This window comes from Drosophila eugracilis, unplaced genomic scaffold (assembly GCF_018153835.1).
Source record: "Drosophila eugracilis isolate 14026-0451.02 unplaced genomic scaffold, ASM1815383v1 contig_1476, whole genome shotgun sequence".
Lineage (NCBI taxonomy): Eukaryota > Metazoa > Arthropoda > Insecta > Diptera > Drosophilidae > Drosophila > Drosophila eugracilis.
The window spans coordinates 1-20,515 of record NW_024572287.1 but is presented as its reverse complement, the minus strand read 5'-3'; the positions used below and the strand labels follow the sequence as shown (position 1 = coordinate 20,515).

At 39.3% G+C, this 20,515-nt stretch overlaps 2 protein-coding genes and 1 pseudogene across 2 annotated transcripts; all 3 read left to right on the top strand.

The window, feature by feature from the left end:
• Positions 1-12,831: 12,831 nt before the first annotated feature.
• LOC121530411 (nuclear pore membrane glycoprotein 210-like) lies at positions 12,832-13,572 on the top strand. The gene is made up of 3 exons (XM_041819446.1): positions 12,832-13,042; positions 13,105-13,318; positions 13,378-13,572. Exons 2-3 carry the CDS (start codon positions 13,172-13,174, stop codon positions 13,537-13,539), a joined length of 309 nt encoding a protein of 102 aa, XP_041675380.1. The 5' UTR covers positions 12,832-13,042; positions 13,105-13,171; the 3' UTR covers positions 13,540-13,572.
• Positions 13,573-13,587: 15 nt separating this feature from the next.
• LOC121530412 (nuclear pore membrane glycoprotein 210-like) lies at positions 13,588-14,377 on the top strand. Its single transcript, XM_041819450.1, has 3 exons — positions 13,588-13,692; positions 14,040-14,138; positions 14,204-14,377. The coding sequence occupies exons 1-3, from the start codon at positions 13,602-13,604 to the stop codon at positions 14,242-14,244; spliced, it is 231 nt and encodes a 76-aa protein (XP_041675384.1). The 5' UTR covers positions 13,588-13,601; the 3' UTR covers positions 14,245-14,377.
• Positions 14,378-15,970: 1,593 nt separating this feature from the next.
• On the top strand, positions 15,971-19,727 carry LOC108118121 (annotated as a pseudogene).
• Positions 19,728-20,515: the final 788 nt, after the last annotated feature.

Below are 20,515 nucleotides of genomic sequence, written 5' to 3'. Positions count from 1 at the left end.
TGTGGCACCGGCAGGGGTTCTTGTTGGGTGGCAGCGGCTGAATGGCTGCGGGGTGGCACTGAATGGATGGCTGCTGTCTAAGTGGTTACCCAAGGACTGCCGGCCGGCCAATAATGTTGCTCCTAGATGGCCGCTGATGATGTGGCACCTGTGTGAGTGCTTGCTGCTATGTCAGTTTATGGCGAGGGGAGTCTATACCTCTGGCCTTAAGCTCAGTAAGGCGAATGCAAATAAGTTGACGGCGATGGCCGAGGTCAAGTTGCTACAAGCCAAGTGTACTTTCTTCATTCAAATAAATGTAAAAACAGTACCGAAAACCGAACTGTACGAAAATGCTAGCACTTGGTAGGAAGGCCAGCTGCGTGACGGTGGAAAATGCTGATGATTGCAGAATGAGCGCAACTCACCAAACCACCGCGGACGAATAGGACCCAAGCACGGCCCACAAGGCGGTATGCTGAGTCGGCATCTAGAAACCAGTAGGATGATCCAATAATCAGTCCGACATTCTCACCGACCGTTTATTACCCCTTCAACTGCTAATTAAAAGCTTGCTCCCCACGCCAACAGCGATCCAGATGTCCGTTGATCCAGCCGACTTTACTACGTTTTTCCTCTGAAGCATTGGCTTACTTAGCACGTAGTGCTGCCTTATAATGTTTAGCAGGGGGAGGGCCGCCACACCCGCAGTCTTTCTTATGCCTTCACGCTGGTTCAAATGTTATTATATGCGTGCCATTTCTTTCTATATTTTGGGCCGTCATCCGTGGTAACTATTGCCGGACACTCATTGATTATCATTATACATCGTCTACCAGCGTTATGGGGCTAAAGTGACTGGACTGCGTTTCGCAGTGAGCCGTGACCCCTGCGTGTAGATCTCGGGTCGGAGAATGGTGTGTTGGAGGGAAAAAGGAAAGACGGTAATCTTTTTACATGTAAATTTTATCCTAGGGTATGCGATGAGCACGGGAATAATATTTATCGGACTGAAGGACTTTAATATTAGATGCCTCTATTAGGCTTATAACGGGGACCACTGTGGGGTGATCAACTAAAACGGACTTCAAATCTGCATGGTTACAAATAGGGGTTATGATATTTAATTTTGCAAGTGTGGCCGTGGGCATCAGATTCTGTATCTCTATAATTAGCATTCTATTTCTGGCCAAAAGAATTCGTATAAATGTGGGGTGTCAACCAGTTCATTCTTTATTGCCTTAATGATTTCGTTGACGGTTAATTTGTTGATCTGCCTTTGCGTTTCGGTGTTAATGACTACTTGTCTATTGTTTGATTCAATTAACCGGGATTCGGACATTTTTAACATTTCGAGGTCAGCTGCATCAGGAGTGCCCGATACCACTTTTAACACGGTGCCTAAAAAGTCTAGGCTTCTGGCAATTCGGTGGTGTACCTTTAATAAAGATAAAATGTTTCTAATATGATCAGTATCAACGTCTAACAATTTTCTCGTGTGTGGTTGTGGAAATAACGCCGACAATCTAGCTGTTTCGTCTAACATAATTGAGGAATTCTATCAAATTGCTCGAATGCCTAAAGTTATTCCTATGTTCCCACACCAATGCAACTCCGACGGTTATGGGGATGTACCGGGCATGAGTGTAGTCTGTCACTCTAGCGTTAACTACTGCTAATATTGTTAATATGATTCCTGTATCCTGCAATCCTGTAAGAAAAGGACAACTTACATCTACTGGCTTTTCCTTAGTGTGAGTATGTGTTGGGTGTGTTAGGTGTGCGTAAATTAGGAGGAAAGAGTTATTTAAGGTTTTGCTTGTGAACAACCTCCAATGAGGACAGCTGTTCCCAGGTCCTCTTGAACGTTTTTCCATGTATAACAAAGCTAACTTATTGCCTAGTCCTCTATTGTTCTTTAATTAGACTTTTTCTCCTACCTCAAATATTCTATTTTGTCTTGATGGGTTAATTTTTTCAAGATTATCCTTTTGTGCCTTTGCAATATTAATTTTTATTGCTTGTTTAACCTCGTCGGACGCGGAGTGAATCACATCATTCAGTTTTTGGTTAATGACCGAATGTAATGTTTTATTGTATTCAACGGTCGCCCGCATAACTAGTTCCACTGTATAATTAATTTGCTTATCCAATTTAATGCACCTCGCTATTTCTGTCAGGGTGCTGTGTAGGCGTCCGTTTTAACTACTGTGCAGCGGGGGTTCATTTACAAGATTTATGGCATACTGATTTTTGAGTAACGAGGTGATTGTTTCAGATCTGAAAGAAGCTTCGTTATCACAGTATATTGTCTTGGTATTTGGGAATAAGTTTATTAGTAGGAAGATAGGGATTTTTACGTCCACTATTGCCCTAGACACTTTTGGTTATACTATCGCAAATTTGGAGAACCTGTCGATGCAGGAAAAATGTCAATATGCAGCACTTCGCCGACATATGACGGAATTGGATTCATCCCAAGTTCTTGTTTCTTGGGGTGTCTGTCATACTTCGCTGTAGTGCATATTTTGAAATTTGTTCGCTAATCTCGACATTTTTTGAAAGTAATAGTGACGAAGGACTTGTTTGATATTTTCCTGAGCAGCTCTTTGTGTTCTTGCAATGCCAACATTTCGTCGCTGGAAAATTTGACACCAATGCATGTTGAATGCTGGCCAATGTTGGCAAGTTACAATGAATACCGATGACTACTTTTGGGTTGGTGATTGGTTTAAATGTTTCTAAAAGGTTGGGTTTTTCCGTGAAATGTATGATATGGCGGGATTTTTTTCCGGAAAATATAAATTACCGCTTAAGCAATTTTTTTCCTCTTCTAGGATTATCTGATTTCTGAAACTATTTAAAGGTTTTTCTGTTGTTTCTAGCGTATAAGTGTTGGATTCTTCTTGCACAATCAGATTCGGGAGTAGTGTTTGTTTATGACTTTTGCACGGTAGTCATCTATAAATGCCTTCCATCGCTTTAATTTGTCATTTGGGTTCTTGTCTAAGACATTGAACGTTAGCGGTTTATGGTCAGCGTACATTCTTATGTCACGAGTGCCATACAGATACTGCCCTAATTTTCCTAGAGCCCAGACTATAGCGAGTAACTCTCTTTCGTTAGTTGCGTAACGGCTCTAGCACCGATAAGCCCCCGTAAGCTGACGCATCGGTTGTCAGATTTAAAGGGTTCTTAAAGTCTGGGTATTTGAGGGGGACATCTTCTGATGCCAAAATGTTTCGAAGTCTATCGAATGCGTCTCTTTGCTGATCGTTAATTTCTATTGGCATTTTCCTAGACATGTGTTTGCTTACGTAACCGTTTTCTTCCTTGAGTGGCCTGGCTATTGTAGCGAAATCTTATATGGAACACCTATACTACCTGGCAAGTCCTAAGAAAGATCTTAGTGAGAATAAGCTGGTCGGTTCTTCGTATTCTTTGATGGGTGATACCTTTTTTTTAAAGAAATGCGTTTTTTCTTGTGAGATGGTCATGTTGGCTTGGTTTAATTTTTTCAGAACCCAGTCAATGTGCTTGACATGTTCCTTTTCATTTTCCGAATAGATAATGACATCGTCCACATTTGCTCTCTTAAGACGTCATCTATTGCCCTTTGAAAAATGCTACCAGCATTTTTGAATCCAAAAGGCAAGCGGCAGAATTCACACTTTCCTCCGTTGACTAAAAATGAGTTTTATTCGCGCTCTTGCTCCGCGAGATCTGGTGATAGCCGGATTTTAAGTTTAGGGTTGTAAAGTATTTGGCTTTGCCAAGGTTTGCCAGTATTAACTCGATACTTGGCAAGAGGTATATATCAGCAATGTTTTTTTGTTCAGCTTGCTGAAATTTTTTTTTACTTTGCATATTGACGGTAGCTCCAACCTGCGTTAGCAAGCCAAAGCCTATGATTCCGTCAAATGTTGAACTGGCGGTCTGCTCGATGTTTTTAAGCCTCTGGCGTCTTTGGTCAGTTATCCTTTCTGAGGTGTTTGGTCTTTTTGAATTTTTTGTCTGCGTATTTTGAGTTTGTACTGACTTGGAAAGACGATGGATTCCAGTCCATAGATCATGCTGTCTGACGTGGATTGGCACGGTCGGCCAAACTCTCAGGCTTACGGTCAAAACCATTTTCCTTCCTATCTTTTTTTTTTAATAATGAATATAAATAATAACAAATAATCTTTTCGTTCCCTTTTTTATCGGGAGCGCGGTATTGACTTACGAAAGTCAGAATTCTGAGTCTTCTGCTCCATTGTGCTAGCATACATTGCTGCGCACTGGCTTCATTCGACGATGGCTTCGGCTTCCCGCTTGGGAGCAGGATAATCTTGCCAGAATGGAATCGAAATTAAGTACAGTGTTGTGTGATACCAGCAACGCTCGTGCTGGGCCCCTAATTTATTTCTGATTCTAGTAATGGCTTGATAATGGGCACTGCTGCCCTGGTGAGGGTTAAAGAGTTCGTATGCGTCCGTGGCAGATTGTCTCCACGCAACATACTCGTCTTGCTCACCGCTTCAAATTCTTCCTCTTCAATTTGAACCTGTCTTGGTCTGAAGCATTGGATTTCTTCTTCACTATCACTCACAACTTCCCTTTTCTCTTTTCTCTTTACGGACCTGGAGAGTTCATTAAAAACTTGAACTTGTGTCACCTAATTCATACGAGGTGCAATGTATATGGCCGAATATTCCGTTCGGCTGGCATAATACTTTAATATGCTTTATAATTATATTCGTTATATTCAATTTTATTTTCACAAATAAAAAATTTTATATGGTCTGCAGGTCACAATTGCAGCTATTATTACTTTTTTTTTGCAATTTGTGAGTTTGTTTTTTGAAGACGTAAGTTTATTAATCAGCCCACTTACATGTTTTCCGTGAAATTTTTAAAGGTCGCTAGTTCGATTTACGTTGGGTGCCAATTATGGAAAAAAGGTTTGTGGCTCGGTGCCGGTGCTGCTCTCGAACGGGTGGATAAGTTTGACAGTATTTCAGCCGCTTGATGGCTGCTGAAGGTGTGGCACCGGCAGGGTGCTTGTTGGGTAGCAGCGGCTGGTTGGCTGCTGAGTGGCAACGGCTGAATGGCTGCGCAGTGTCAGCGGCTGGATGGCTACTGTCCAAGTGGTTACTTGAGAATTGCCGGCCGGGCAATAATGTTCCTCCTAGATGGCCGCTGATGATGTGGCACCTGTATGTTGCTTGCTGCTATGTCAGTTTATGGTGAGAGAGTCTATACCTCTGGCCTTAAGCTCAGTGGGCGAATGCAAATAAGTTGACGGCGATGGCCGGAGTCAAGTTTACCAGCCAAGTGCTCTTCATTCAAATAAATGTAAAACAGTACCGAAAACCGAACTGTACGAAAAATTCTCACTTGGTAGGAAGGCCAACTGCGTGACAGTGGAAAATGCTGATGATTGCAGAATGAGCATAACTCACCATACCGCGGACCAATAGGACCCAAGCACGGCCCACAAAGGCGGTATGCTGAGTCGGCATCTAGAAACAGCAGGATGATCCAATAATCATCCGACATTTCTACCGACTGTTTATTACCCTTCAACTGCTAATTAAAAAGCTTACTCCCACGCCGACAGCGATCCAGATGTCCGTTGATCCAGCCGACTTTACTACGTTTTTCCTCTGAAGCATTGGCTTACTTAGCACGTGGCTATGCCTTATAATGTTTAGCAGGGGGAGGCCGCCACACCCGCAGTCTTTCTTATGCCTTCACGCTGGTTCAAATGTTATTATATGCGTGCCATTTCTTTCTATATTTGGGCCGTCATCCGTGGTAACTATTGCCGGACACTCATTGATTATCATTATACTATCGTCTACCAGCGTTATGGGGTTAAAGTGACTGGACTGCGTTTCGCAGTGAGCCGTGACCCCTGCGTGTAGATCTCGGGTCGGAGAATGGTGTGTTGGAGGGAAAAAGGAAAGACGGTAATCTTTTTACATGTAAATTTTATCCTAGGGTATGCGATGAGCACGGGAATAATATTATCGGACTGAAGGACTTTAATATTAGATGCCTCTATTAGGCTTATAACGGGGACCACTGTGGGGTGATCAACTAAAACGGACTTCAAATCTGCATGGTTACAAATAGGGGTTATGATATTTAATTTTTGCAAGTGTGGCCGTGGGCATCAGATTCTGTATCTCTATAATTAGCATTCTATTTCTGGCCAAAAGAATTCGTATAAATGTGGGGTGTCAACCAGTTCATTCTTTATTGCCTTAATGATTTCGTTGACAGCTTCGGTTAATTTGTTGATCTGCCTTTGCGTTTCGGTGTTAATGACTACTTGTCTATTGTTTGATTCAATTAACCGGGATTCGGACATTTTTAACATTTCGAGGTCAGCTGCATCAGGAGTGCCCGATACCACTTTTAACACGGTGCCTAAAAAGTCTAGGCAATTCGGTGGTGTACCTTTAATAAAGATAAAATGTTTCTAATATGATCAGTATCAACGTCTAACAATTTTCTCGTGTGTGGTTGTGGAAATAACGCCGACAATCTAGCTGTTTCGTCTAACATAATTGAGAATTCTATCAAATTGCTCGAATGCCTAAAGTTATTCCTATGTTCCCACACCAATGCAACTCCGACGGTTATGGGGATGTACCGGGCATGAGTGTAGTCTGTCACTCTAGCGTTAACTACTGCTAATATTGTTAATATGATTCCTGTATCCTGCAATCCTGTAAGAAAAGGACAACTTACATCTACTGGCTTTTCCTTAGTGTGAGTATGTGTTGGGTGTGTTAGGTGTGCGTAAATTAGAGGAAAGAGTTATTTAAGGTTTTGCTTGTGAACAACCCTCCAATGAGGACAGCTGTTCCCAGGTCCTCTTGAACGCGTTTTTCCATGTATAACAAAGCTAACTTATTGCCTAGTCCTCTATTGTTCTTTAATTAGACTTTTTCTCCTACCTCAAATATTCTATTTTGTCTTGATGGGTTAATTTTTTCAAGATTATCCTTTTGTGCCTTTGCAATATTAATTTTTATTGCTTGTTTAACCTCGTCGGACGCGGAGTGAATCACATCATTCAGTTTTTGGTTAATGACCGAATGTAATGTTTTATTGTATTCAACGGTCGCCCGCATAACTAGTTCCACTGTATAATTAATTTGCTTATCCAATTTAATGCACCTCGCTATTTCTGTCAGGGTGCTGTGTAGGCGTCCGTTTTAACTTCTGTGCAGCGGGGGTTCATTTACAAGATTTATGGCATACTGATTTTTGAGTAACGAGGTGATTGTTTCAGATCTGAAAGAAGCTTCGTTATCACAGTATATTGTCTTGGTATTTGGGAATAAGTTTATTAGTAGGAAGATAGGGATTTTTACGTCCACTATTGCCCTAGACACTTTTGGTTATACTATCGCAAATTTGGAGAACCTGTCGATGCAGGAAAAATGTCAATATGCAGCACTTCGCCGACATATGACGGAATTGGATTCATCCCAAGTTCTTGTTTCTTGGGGTGTCTGTCATACTTCGCTGTAGTGCATATTTTGAAATTTGTTCGCTAATCTCGACATTTTTTGAAAGTAATAGTGACGAAGGACTTGTTTGATATTTTCCTGAGCAGCTCTTTGTGTTCTTGCAATGCCAACATTTCGTCGCTGGAAAATTTGACACCAATGCATGTTGAATGCTGGCCAATGTTGGCAAGTTACAATGAATACCGATGACTACTTTTGGGTTGGTGATTGGTTTAAATGTTTCTAAAAGGTTGGGTTTTTCCGTGAAATGTATGATATGGCGGGATTTTTTTCCGGAAAATATAAATTACCGCTTAAGCAATTTTTTTCCTCTTCTAGGATTATCTGATTTCTGAAACTATTTAAAGATTTTTCCGTTGTTTCTAGCGTATAAGTGCTAGATTCTTCACTGTGAACTGTTGCACAAACAGATTTGGAATCGTTTTGATGGGCATTGATTCGATAGGGCGTCGGCGACAAAATTTTCTTTCCCCGTAGTGTATATGACTTTTGCGCCGTAGTCAGCTTTTAATGCTTTCCAACGTTTTAATTTGTCATTTGGATTCTTCTCCGAGATAGCGAACGTTAGCGGCTTATGGACACTGCCTTAATTTTTCTAGAGCCCAGACTATAGCGAGTAACTCTCTTTTGTTAGTTGCGTAACGGGTCTCGCAGTCTTTAAGGGTTCTGGATATCATCGTTATGGGTTTGTCTTGCGACAGTACAGCCCCGATGCCGTAAGCTGTCGGAACGTAAGCTGATCGAACGGTTTCTTAAAGTCTGGGTATTTGAGGGTGACATCTTCTGATGCCAAAATGTTTTGAAGTCTATCGAATGCGTCCCTTTGCTGATCGTTAAAATTTATTGGTATTTTCCTTGACATGTGTTTACTTACGGAACCGTTTTCTTCTTTAAGGAGGTTGGTTAGTGGCCTGGCTATTGTATCGAAATCTTTTATAAAACACCTATAATAGCTGTCAAGTCCTAAAATGATCTTAGTGAGAATAAGCTGGTCGGTTCTGTGTTTTCCTTGATGGCTGCTACCTTTTCAGGGTCAGTTGTTGCCCCGTTTCGGGAAGCCGAAGTATTGGACACTTTCTTTTAAAAAAACTGGGTTTTTTCTTTCGAGATGCTCATATTGACTAAGCCCAATTTTTTCAGGACCCAGTCAATGTGACTAACATGCTCTTTTTCGTTTTCCGAAAAGATTATGACATCGTCAACACAGACGTAACACGATTTCCCTATCTGCTCCCTCAATACGTCAACTATTGCCCATTGAAAAATGCTACCAGAATTTTTTAATCCAAAAGGCAAGCGGTAGAATTCATACTTGCCTCCGTTGACTGAAAATGAGGTTTTTCGCGATCTTGTTCCGCGAGGGAAATTTGGTGATAGCCAGATTTTAAGTCTAGAGTTGTAAAATTTTTGGCTTGCCAAGGTTTGCCAGTATTAACTCGATACTTGGCAAAGGGTATTTATCAGGAATGGTTTTTTTTTGTTCAGTTACCACCTGTCTCATCTGACCCCTTTTTATCGACCGCCCATGTTGGATTATTATACGGTAGTAATATGGGGTAATAATATTAGACTTCAGTAGGTCTTTTATTTCTTTATTAACGAACTCTGCGACACCCATTGGGTGTGGGTACGTTTTAGAGTACACTGGGTTGTTATCCTCATTTTGTATAGTTGTCACAACATTTGTGTTGTACGGCAAAGTTTAAGTTGCGTCGGAGAACACTTTAGACCTTTTTTTATCATTTTGATAAACTTCTTTTTTACTGACTCTGGAACGAGTTTATGTTGGTAAAGTTTACATTGTCGCAATCAAGAAACTGCAGGTCCTCAGACACGGAACCATACAACATTTTTTTAGTTTGCATATTGAGGGTGGCTCTCACTTGCGTTAGCAAGTCGAATCCTATGATCCCGTCAAATGTTGTTAGGGAATCTAATATGAAAAAATGGGGAAGTGGTTTCCAAGACACTTATTTGGAACTTTTTATGTACGAGGTGTGTTCAAAAAGTAAGGTGACTCTTCAAATTTCGCGAATTTCAAATTTTTCGATTACCGATTTTTTTGTTTTGTTATATTGGTACACTCTTCCCTAACATCTGTACCAAGTTTCAATGGAACCTCCTCTTTTGTTTGGTTGTGAGAGGCGTAAAGTTACAAGTTGTTTTGCGAGCTCGGCGATTTTTTGCTATCGAAAAATATGGATCAAAGGATTTGGATTTTTTGGCCAAAAACAACACCACAATAATGCCTCAGCCACCATATTCACCGGATTTGGCCCCATGTGACTTTTTCTTGTTCCCAAAACTGAAGATAATCGAAAAATTTGAAAAATTTGAAATTTGAAAAGTCACCTTACTTTTTGAACACAACTCGTATAACTTCTAAAAGGTTTCGATAATCGAAAAATTTGAAATTCGCGAAATTTGAAGAGTCACCTTACTTTTTGAACACACGTATGCCGTTGGACCCGTGAATTGAATTCACCCGAAACGGTGAAGCTACTGGCGTTATATTTTTAAGCTCCTTTACGGGCCTTATATAACTTTTCGCTGCCCCTGTATCAATAAGAATTTTTGAAGTTCTCCCAGCCAACCGTCGTTCGATGAACCGTAGCCGGGACCGCCCTCTAAAAGGAGAAGGTCATGGGAGTCGGCCGAGTCGCTGTCGTCTTCGATTGCGCTCAGCGCGGCTACCGGAGCGCCTTTGATCAGTTATGCTATCTGACGAGTTGAGTCTTTTTGTATTTTTTGCCTGCATATTTTGAGGTTGTGATTTTTGTTTTGTTTAAAATGTGGCTGTTGCTTGGACTTAGAAGACGATAGGTTCCATTCCATGGGGTCTGCTGCCTGACGTGGATTGCCACGGTCGGCCCAGTTCTCTGGCTTCCGTCCAGAACCATTTTGTTAGTTCTTATTTGGTATTTTTTAATAATGGGGGTTATTTTCGTTTCGCTTACGGGAACACGACTGCTCTCATGTTTTTTTAGGCCTGTGATAAACACATCTTTTCCTTGTTTATCGGGAACGGGGTACTGAGTCTTACGGTAATACGACTGCTCTTAGGTTATTTTAGGCCTGAGATAAACACATGTAAAGCGTCCGCCCTTACCTCATTGTTGAGCAGTGTGGCTCTTTCAATGTCGTGGGACATGACAATTTTATTCGTGACGAGGGTTAGCCTACGCTCAACCTCGTCATAGTATGTATGGCATGACGCTTTGGTCACTTTGGCGGGTCGCTCAAGCCCAAGCATAGTTGCCCTGATAAGGTTTGTAGAGTTCGTATGTGTCGTGGCAGATTGCCTCGTCTTGCTGACCGTTAAAATCTGGTACTGACTTTATTACGTGGAGCGGTATATCGCATCGGGGTGCTCCTGGCTGTACTTAGACTCTTTGGTATATTAACGGAAGTGATTTGAGCTTCAAATTCTGCTCGGAGCCTAGCCTGTTGCGCTATGTCGCCCTGGATAATGTTTTGCAATTCGCTTGCGTTCATTATGTCTCCTTTCTCTTTGATTTGAGCCTGTCTTGGTGTAAAACCCCGGATCTCTTCTTCTTCACTATCACTCACGACTTCCTTTTTAATTTCTCTATACGGACCTGGAGAGTTCATTAAAAACTTGAACCACCTAATTCATACGAGGTTCAATACATAAAGCCGAATCTTCTGTTCGGCTGGCATTACACTTTAATATTATATATAATATAGTATAATATTTTGTATTTATTTAATTTATTTAAATATATTTTTAAAAATAAAGAATTTTATAAGTGCTGCAGGTCACAATTCCAGCTTTATTATTATATATTTTTTTTCTTTTTTATTGTATGCAATTTTGTGTATGTTTGTTGAAGCCGTAAACTAATTAATCAGCCCACTTACATGTTACTCTTGAAAATTTTGAAGGTCGCTAGTTTAGTTTGCTCGTTAGGCGCCAGTTATCTTATAGTCGGTTGTCCGGTGGCAAAGCTGCTCCAGATCAGGCTGATGAGGTGGCACCAGTAGGGTGCTTGCTGAGTAGTAGTGAGTGTCAAGATAGTTGGGAATTGGCGGCCGGGCTGCTGCTCCCAGGTGTGTGTCACTGGTAAGGTGGTTGATGATGTGTAAAATGAAGTTTATGTCGAGAGGGAGACTGCCCCCCTATACCCCTGGTCTTGAGCTCAGTGGGCGATTGCAAATAATATGACGGCGATAGTCGGAGTAAGTAATTATAAAACAGAACTGAGGAACTTAGCTGTACGAAATAGGGAACTTAGTCGGCAGACCGACCGCATGATATGCTAAGTCGGCATCTAGAAAGACTAGGGTGATCCAAAAATGACACACGATTTCTACCGACTGTTTGTTACCCCTCAGAAGTGTTACCTTATATTCATACGTGGAAACACTGCAAGATGATTCTTCAGTTATCCCGTGTTATCTTCGGAAATTACCGGCCTAGATAAACCCTTATTGAAACAATATTGAAAGCACTCTGTTCGGGATACAACATTAATGTTGAAAGACTTCATAATTAAACACGCTCTGGTGTCGATTAATAAGTTATCGGATGATGCTGTGGAGTTAAGGAATAAGAACATTTCGTTTGCAGCATGCTAGAAAAATTTCTCAGTAGAAACAAATGAACACCTACCCAATCGTCTACTTCTTTTATGGGATCCTTTCATAACAACGAAAGGTACCACCCAAAATAAAGTCAGTTTTTAATATATATGTTTTGATCTGTACGTGTTATTATTAATATGCTATCATAATTATATCTTAAAAATTTGGTCTGACGATCTAGAGTTTGTTTACTTTGTTTATCACATTTTTCTAGAATTTTAAATTTTTATCTCCACTAGAAATATTTTTGTCAGCTCGCTCCATACAAGCCCGGTCATTATGGAATAGTTTGGGATGGCAATATAAATCTGTGGAACGACATATTTGTGATACTTTAAATATAAGTTATAGTTAAAAGATTGAGCCGAATTTATATTAAAACTTTTAATTTTTTTCTGAAATAATTGTATTAAATGGTGGACGGTGTTCGTTTAGAAGATATTTCCGTGGATCTCCTGCAATAGTAAGAATCAATTATTTTCCTTTTTCTATTTCTCGCCGTAACAGTTTTTATACATTTTTTTATGGACTGAGTTGTAAGACAAACCCATATGTACCCATAATATGTTGTAACACGTTTCAGGTTAATCAGATAATGTACTTGTATGATAAATATTTGCAGACCAGACTCTAGCCACCAGTGTGCTGATGATATATTAAAATATAATTCGTATTAAGGCGGTAGATACTTGAAAAATAATGAGACTGCATGTTTTCCCGGATATTAAATGTTTGTCCATCTCTATTTTTAGCAAGTAGCATCCAAAATTATAATTTAAAACTGAATTTATGCGCGGCATTACTGGTGTTGGCAAAAAATTACGCAGCTAATGCAGCGCGCTTAAAACAACCGTGCGTACTTTTGCCAATATTTAGGTGAAATCAATTAAATTAACACTGGAGGTCAACATATGTAACTAATACAAATGGTAAGTCGGTTTATTTCATCTTCTCATCTTCCTTTTTATTCTAACTTGGAGTTTTCCGCAGGGACATCCGTAAAACCAATCTACAAGGGCTTTGGCCATGTGCGTCTTGATCTGACCGACCGTTGTTTGATGAACGAACCCAACCTTCTGTCCAACTTTGGTGCCATTGAAGTATCTAGCAGGGACCGTATTGAGCGTGGAACCCAAATCGAGGCGATCGTCAGGCTCTTCGACACCAACGAAAACCTCTTCCTCTTAGACAGAAGCAGCTTAAGTGTAAGTAAGTTAATTTTCCTTTATCGGCTGATAATAAGTAATATTTTTGGCATTCTAAGCCATATGGTCGGGCGATGTTACGGCCCACAGACGGGACCAGCACGATCGTAGTAAAGTACTATTTAAACAATCCGGTAATCGGAAAGGCTGAAATAGTGACCCACAACGCGGTGGACTTACACGTAGTTTCCCTTAAGGGGATGGAGATTCGCACTCTCTGATCCGCATTCGTTGCGGGGCCATAATGCCCGACACCTTGTGGAGTCCTTTTGATTTATCTCCCATGGTATTAGGTACCTTGCAAAACATAAAAATCTTCTGGAAAGTCAGCCAACCTCAGGCTGTTGAAATCTTAGACATATTCACGGCTACAGGTGAGTCTAGCTTACTATCTTTGCATTTGCGTGCGGATACTGCCTAGAGTTAAGAAAACTTAGCTCTATGCCCGCAATGTGCACGGATATCAAAATGTTCTTCGATGAGCCTGCTCGATTGAGTTATCAAGCAGGTACAGATACAGAGCATACAACCAGTGCCCATATACACATGCACACTTTCTTAAGCGATTATATGTAGTAGTTTATATATTATATTATATATATTATTTATTTATATATTATATTATATATATTATATTTATATATTATATTATATTTATTATATTGTATATAATATTTAAATTTGATTGGCTAGGATAAAAATTCCAAAATAAAAATTTCAGAGGTTGAGTACCAAAGTGAGGATTTAATATTGAGGCGAGTACGAGCCCTAAATCCCGGAAAGGTAATAAAGTTGCCACCAACCAGTTTAAAGCTAATTGGTAAGTGTGATCTCTCCGCGAATTTTTTATAACAAAAATATATCTTTTATTTGCACTTTTAAAAGCACTTCATCTGGTTGCGACAAATATAAGGGATTCCACTTAGCAGCTCCGTGCCGCAAGGTTCAGCTTAAATCCATTAAAAACGGTGCGCTCTTTAAGCTGGACGGTCAAAGCAATGGTATAGTAAACGTGACTCCAGATGGGCGTTTGCAAACAAAACACTTTCTAGGCCGTAATCTTATATTTGTAAGGTTCTAAGGCCTAAATCAGATAATTATTGATTAAAATTTCGTATATATCTCTAAGGCGAAAACAGCACACCAAACACTACCTATCGGTATTGAAGTGCAGAATGTGCAATACATTTTAGTGACACTGTGTCAAACCTAAAATTTAGAAAGTCGGAAAACAAAATACCGGTGGAATGTACTTTGTGCTCAAAGTATCCCTTCACGAATAAACGAATTCTCCCATAAAATTGAGCACGTTAATGACCTGCGTTATGAATTCGCCACCAAAGATTTAGTTTATGCTCAAATAAATAATAATAGAACAATATTGAGGTGAGTTTCACTTTATTATTTATACTCTTTAGCATAAAAGGTAAAAGGAATGCAAAAAAATAATATTTCAAAACTTATTATGGGCATTATTTCTAGAAATTAAGGTAAGGTAGTGTTCTCACCGCCAGGTGAGAATTAGCCCTGGGACCATTGTTTTACCACCCAATAATTGTCACTAGCCGGGAAAAACTAAGTTCCAAGTTCACTCAAACTAAAATATAATAATACAAAATAAATGCGAAGATTAATCATTTATTTACTATAGATTTTAACGCAGATTAGAGCATGTGGAAAAAAGTTTTCAAATTGTGAAATTTTGATATCACATAGGAAGTGACTTTACTGTCAATAAGAAAACATGTATTAGTTGGTTCTAAATACAGTCGAGTACCGCGACTATAAGATACCCGTTACAGTTTTATACAATTTTAAAATATTCATTTTGGTAGTGGGAATTCACAAAGCGCCACCTTTTGTCAAAAAAAACTTTATAAATAGCGAAATAATGTTCCGATTTGAAAAATTATGGTAAATCAATAGAGATTGACCAAAATAGTTTATACAATGTCAAACGCAGATATAAATTATAATAATGTGGATGCCACAGTTTTTCTCGTTATAGTGGGTGTGGCTAGATGGGGAAAAAAGCATTGCGGCATCATAAAAAACAGCATGCCTAATCCCACATTTCTATCACTTATAGTTTCCAAGATATCAGCTTTTCTATAAAAAGCGAAAACCGTCGTTCGAGCTTGGTGGGCGTGGATATTGGTACCACCATTAGATGTGCTGACATCTCAAGTGTATACTTAATCAAAATTTTCTAGCTCCAATACTTTCTGAGATTTCAGCAATTTTAGTTTTCCGTGACTTGTGAGGGATAGAGCGGGCGTGTAAGGATGCTGAACTAAACTTGCGCTGTGTCAGCGCTCAAGAATCTTCATGCTAAATCTCAACGTTTTATCTCTAATAGTTCCTGAGATCTCAGCGTTCATACAGACAGGCGGACAGACAGACTGACAGACAGACGTGTGGACAGACGGGCGGACGGATTCACGGACATGGTTTAATCGACTCGACTATACTTTATAGGGTTGGAAACGCTTCCTTCTACCTGTTACATACTTTTCAACGAATCTAATATACCCTTTTACTCTACGAGTGACGAGTATAAAAATTGTTTTGGAGCTGGTTGTTGGTAGCATAATTCTTATTAATTGGTAAACAGAGTAAAATTCCTTTAATTTGTATGGGATTTCTGGCAGCATGGTCTGGACAGTCAAAAATAGGCTGATGGTACATTGAAAGCTTGTGAGACTAGTGCCTTCTCTTGTCATTTCAGTCTCCTGTGAATTAAAATTTTTTTTTGTTATTTTATGCATTCACATTAAATAGTCCAGCAAAGTCTCACTCGCTTTCCTTTCAGCTGAACTTGTTGCGTGAGACCAAGAATGTTATTGTCATCAGGTTGTGGAACTAAGCAGGAATCAAGTATTTTGGGCCTATATTAAGTTGTCAGTGGTTAGTTCAAATAACTTCTTCCTTACCAAGGTGAGTTTAAATTAGATAGTGAATTCCCTGATGCTCATGGTTGCAACCTTCTACAACAAATGCTAACAAATTTAAAACCAAAACACCATTTGTGCCGGTGGCATTGTCATCAATTTCAAGCAGTTTAAATGAAAATAGTTTTTTCTGTTAATAAACTTACATTACAGTAATATAAATAGTATTATATTAATTATTATTATTATACTTATATATAATGTAAATCTCTCATATTCTTGACAAGTCTCGGATTTAAGCCTTTTGATTTGTTTCTGTAGTATGCACCTTATTGAGATGCCAGCGTAGCATTATCCCTCACCCACTCTTACGCACACCAAGCTCAAATAACGGTTTTTGCATTTTCTGGAAAAGCTGATATCTGGGTAACTATAAGTGCTAGAAAGTTCGGATTAAGCATCTAGGTTTTTATGATGCCCCTTATACAATTGTTTTTTTCCGATAAAGCCACGCCTACTCTAACGTCCACAAAACCCGAAAAACCAGCAAGTCGAAAATCTCGGGAACTAAAAGAGTTAGAAAGTTGTGTTTAAGAATACGTATTTAAAAGATGTCACTGCAACTTGCCCCTAGTATTAATCCGGCCACGACCATTCTAGCGCCCACAAAACCCGAAAAATGTGGCGTCTATAATATTATAGTGTATGTCTTGGTTTGACCTTGTATTACATTTTTTTTGTCAATATCTATCGATTTATCAAAGATTTTCCAAATCTGAACATTATTTCGCTATTTATTAAAAAAAATTATGTTTAAGCCTCCTTGTTTGTGTATTATAATAGATGATTTCAGCAATTTACGACCAGGCATATATATTAAACATATTCATAATCATACTTTATATATATCGCTGTTGTCTATACAAGCTGAGCTTAAGATATTTGAAGAGCTAAATCTAATTCCTAATATTGTGATATTACCCTACGATGTTAACAGTGTAAAAGCATTGAAACTGCAACTACGCCTGGTAGTCTCAAGTGGTCACAACTGAAATCAATGGCGCTCGATCTTTTTTTGTGTCCCAGAAGTTTCTTGATGATGGAAGCTGGCAGCCCACACTGCCGTCAAGGTCGCGCTAAAGAAAAACAAGAAAATTGTTTATCTTGCGCAGATCTGCTTTCTGACCCCTAACCGTCTCAGGAATTTACTTATCGAATGCGTAACACCCTAGCCTCATTTAGCCCGGCAATGCGTCAATCGTACGAGACCACTAAGGTGCATTGCGTGCGTCCGCGATTCCTAACGCTCTATGTTAGCCACAACCTGTGTCAGTTCTGTCCACTGAAACACCACTCCTCACTTGTGTTCTTGAAAAACAGTGCGAACCAGTTTGAAGTTAAGATAGAAGTGGAGGATGCAAATAATCGGCGGGTTATGAATGTCAGCGCTCTACGGCTGGATTGGGAGTTTACCGTTGATAACGAGCGCTACTACAAGGACATTATTCCACACCTTTAAATTTCTGAGTTGGAGTATATTCACGATGTAAGCTTACCGAAACGCGATCTTTTCATCCTGACATTAAGCGACGTAGCGACCAATTTCTCCATAAAGGGAACTGTGTCCCAGTACATAGACAAGATATTTGCACAACAGAAAATTTATTCGAAACGTCCTCCATTCGGAATTAAAAATGTGGGTTATCCTGTCTCCATGAATTTACCTTGAAACTTATATATTTTTATTTTCTTTAGCAGCCTAATACAAGTTTAGTAAGCACGTAGTAACCATTGAAAACGAACTTTAATTTAACGCGGTTAATAGAACAATATTGTCGAAAGACCTTGTCAACATTTTTCTTGCTTGTGGCCACAGAGAGCACATTCCTATCGCTCAGGGTAGTGGATACATGTAGATAGTGCTTTCTGAAAGAGGCATTGTTCATGTTGAATACAATGAGAGGACCCGCATACTAGTACTGAAGCAGTTGCGTTTTGGCCATGTGCGTCTTGATCTGACCGACCGTTGTTTGATGAACGAACCCAACCTTCTGTCCAACTTTGGTGCCATTGAAGTATCTAGCAGGGACCGTATTGAGCGTGGAACCCAAATCGAGGCGATCGTCAGGCTCTTCGACACCAACGAAAACCTCTTCCTCTTAGACAGAAGCAGCTTAAGTGTAAGTAAGTTAATTTTCCTTTATCGGCTGATAATAAGTAATATTTTTGGCATTCCAAGCCATATGTTCGGGCGATGTTACAGCCCACAGACTGGGGACCAGCACGATCGTAGTAAAAGTACTATTTAAACAATCCGGTAATCGGAAAGGCTGAAATAGTGACCCACGACGCGGTGGACTTACACGTAGTTTCCCTTTAGGGGATGGAGATTCGCACTCTGATCCGCATTCGTTGCAGAGCCATAATGCCCGCCACCTTGTGGGGTCTTTTTTTTTATCTCCCATGGTATTAGGTACCTTGCAAAACATAAAAATCTTCTGGAAAGTCAGCCAACCTCAGGCTGTTGAAATCTTAGACAAATTCACGGCTACAGGTGAGTCTAACTTACTATCTTTGCATTTGCGTGCGCGAGATACTGCCTAGAGTTAAGAAAACTTAGCTCTATGCCCGCAATGTGCACGGATATCAAAATGTTCTTCGATGAGCCTGCTCGATTGAGTTATCAAGCAGGTACAGATACAGAGCATACAACCAGTGCCCATATACACATGCACACTTTCTTAAGCGATTATATGTAGTAGTTTATATATTATATTATATATATTATTTATTTATATATTATATTATATATATTATATTTATATATTATATTATATTTATTATATTGTATATAATATTTAAATTTGATTGGCTAGGATAAAAATTCCAAAATAAAAATTTCAGAGGTTGAGTACCAAAGTGAGGATTTAATATTGAGCCGAGTACGAGCCCTAAATCCCGGGAAGGTTATACAGTTGCCACCAACCAGTTTAAAGCTAATTGGTAAGTGTGATCTCTCCGAGAACTTTTTATAACAAAAATATATTTTTAATTGCAGTTAAAAGCACTTCATCTGGTTGCGACAAATATAAGGGCATCCATTTTAGCAGCTCCGCGCCGCAAGGTTCAGCATAAATCCATTAAAAACGGTGCGCTCTTTTAAGCTGGACGGTCAAAGCAATGGTATAGTAAACGTGACTCCAGATGGGCGTTTGCAAACAAAACACTTTCTAGGCCGTAATCTTATAATTGTAGGTTCTAAGGCCTAAATCAGATAATTATTGATTAAAATTTCGTATATATCTCTAAGGCGAAAACAGCACACCAAACACAACCTATCGTTATTGAAGTGCAGAATGTGACACTGTGTCAAACCCTAAAAATTTAGAAAGTCGGAAAACAAAATACCGAGTGGAATGCACTTTGGCTCAAAAGTATCCCTTCACGATGAAACGAATTCTCACAAAATTGAGCACGTTAATGAGCTGCAAGCTATGAATTCGCCACCAAAGATTTAGTTTATGCTCAAATAAATAATAATAGAACAATATTGAGGTGTGAGTTTCACTTTATTATTTATACTCTTTTAGCATAAAAGGTAAAGGAATGGAAAATAATATTTCAAAACTTATTATGGGCATTATTTCTAGAAATTAAGGTAAGGCAGTGTTTCTCACCGCCAGGTGAGAATTCAGCCCTGGGACCATTGTTTTTACCACCCGATAATTGTCACTAGCCGGGAAAAACTAAGTTCCAAGTTCACTCAAACTAAAATATAATAATACAAAATAGGATGGGCCTTATGAATTTTACCTAGCAAAATGAATATTTCAAAATTGTGTAAAAACAGTAACGGGTATTTCATAGTCACTAGACTCGACTATAGAGTATCTTCTTGTTTAAACTCGAGGGGCGCATGAATCAGTATCTGCAATAGGATAATCTTCTCTCAACTCTGAAAAGGGAAGTTGATATCATCTTTCAGTCTCAAGATTCTGGTCATTTTTGCGGTTGTCACAAAAGCAATAACGGTTATAAGTCGCAATATATATTTCTAAAAATATTTTTTTGGGAACTAATTGAAACTGATTAGGTCATAGAAAAAGGAATGAAAAGAATTAAATTATTTAAAAAAGATGCCGACTTATGCTTCAGTTGGTCTCGCGCAACAAAGATTGGAACTTCGTGATCCAGTGGAGACTGTGTGACGAAGAGCCTTCGCCATGTTAGACGACTTTGCCAGTGGACACCTAGATAAATTATTTCGCTAATATTAAGGATTTGAGTTTTTTTTCAAAATTATTGT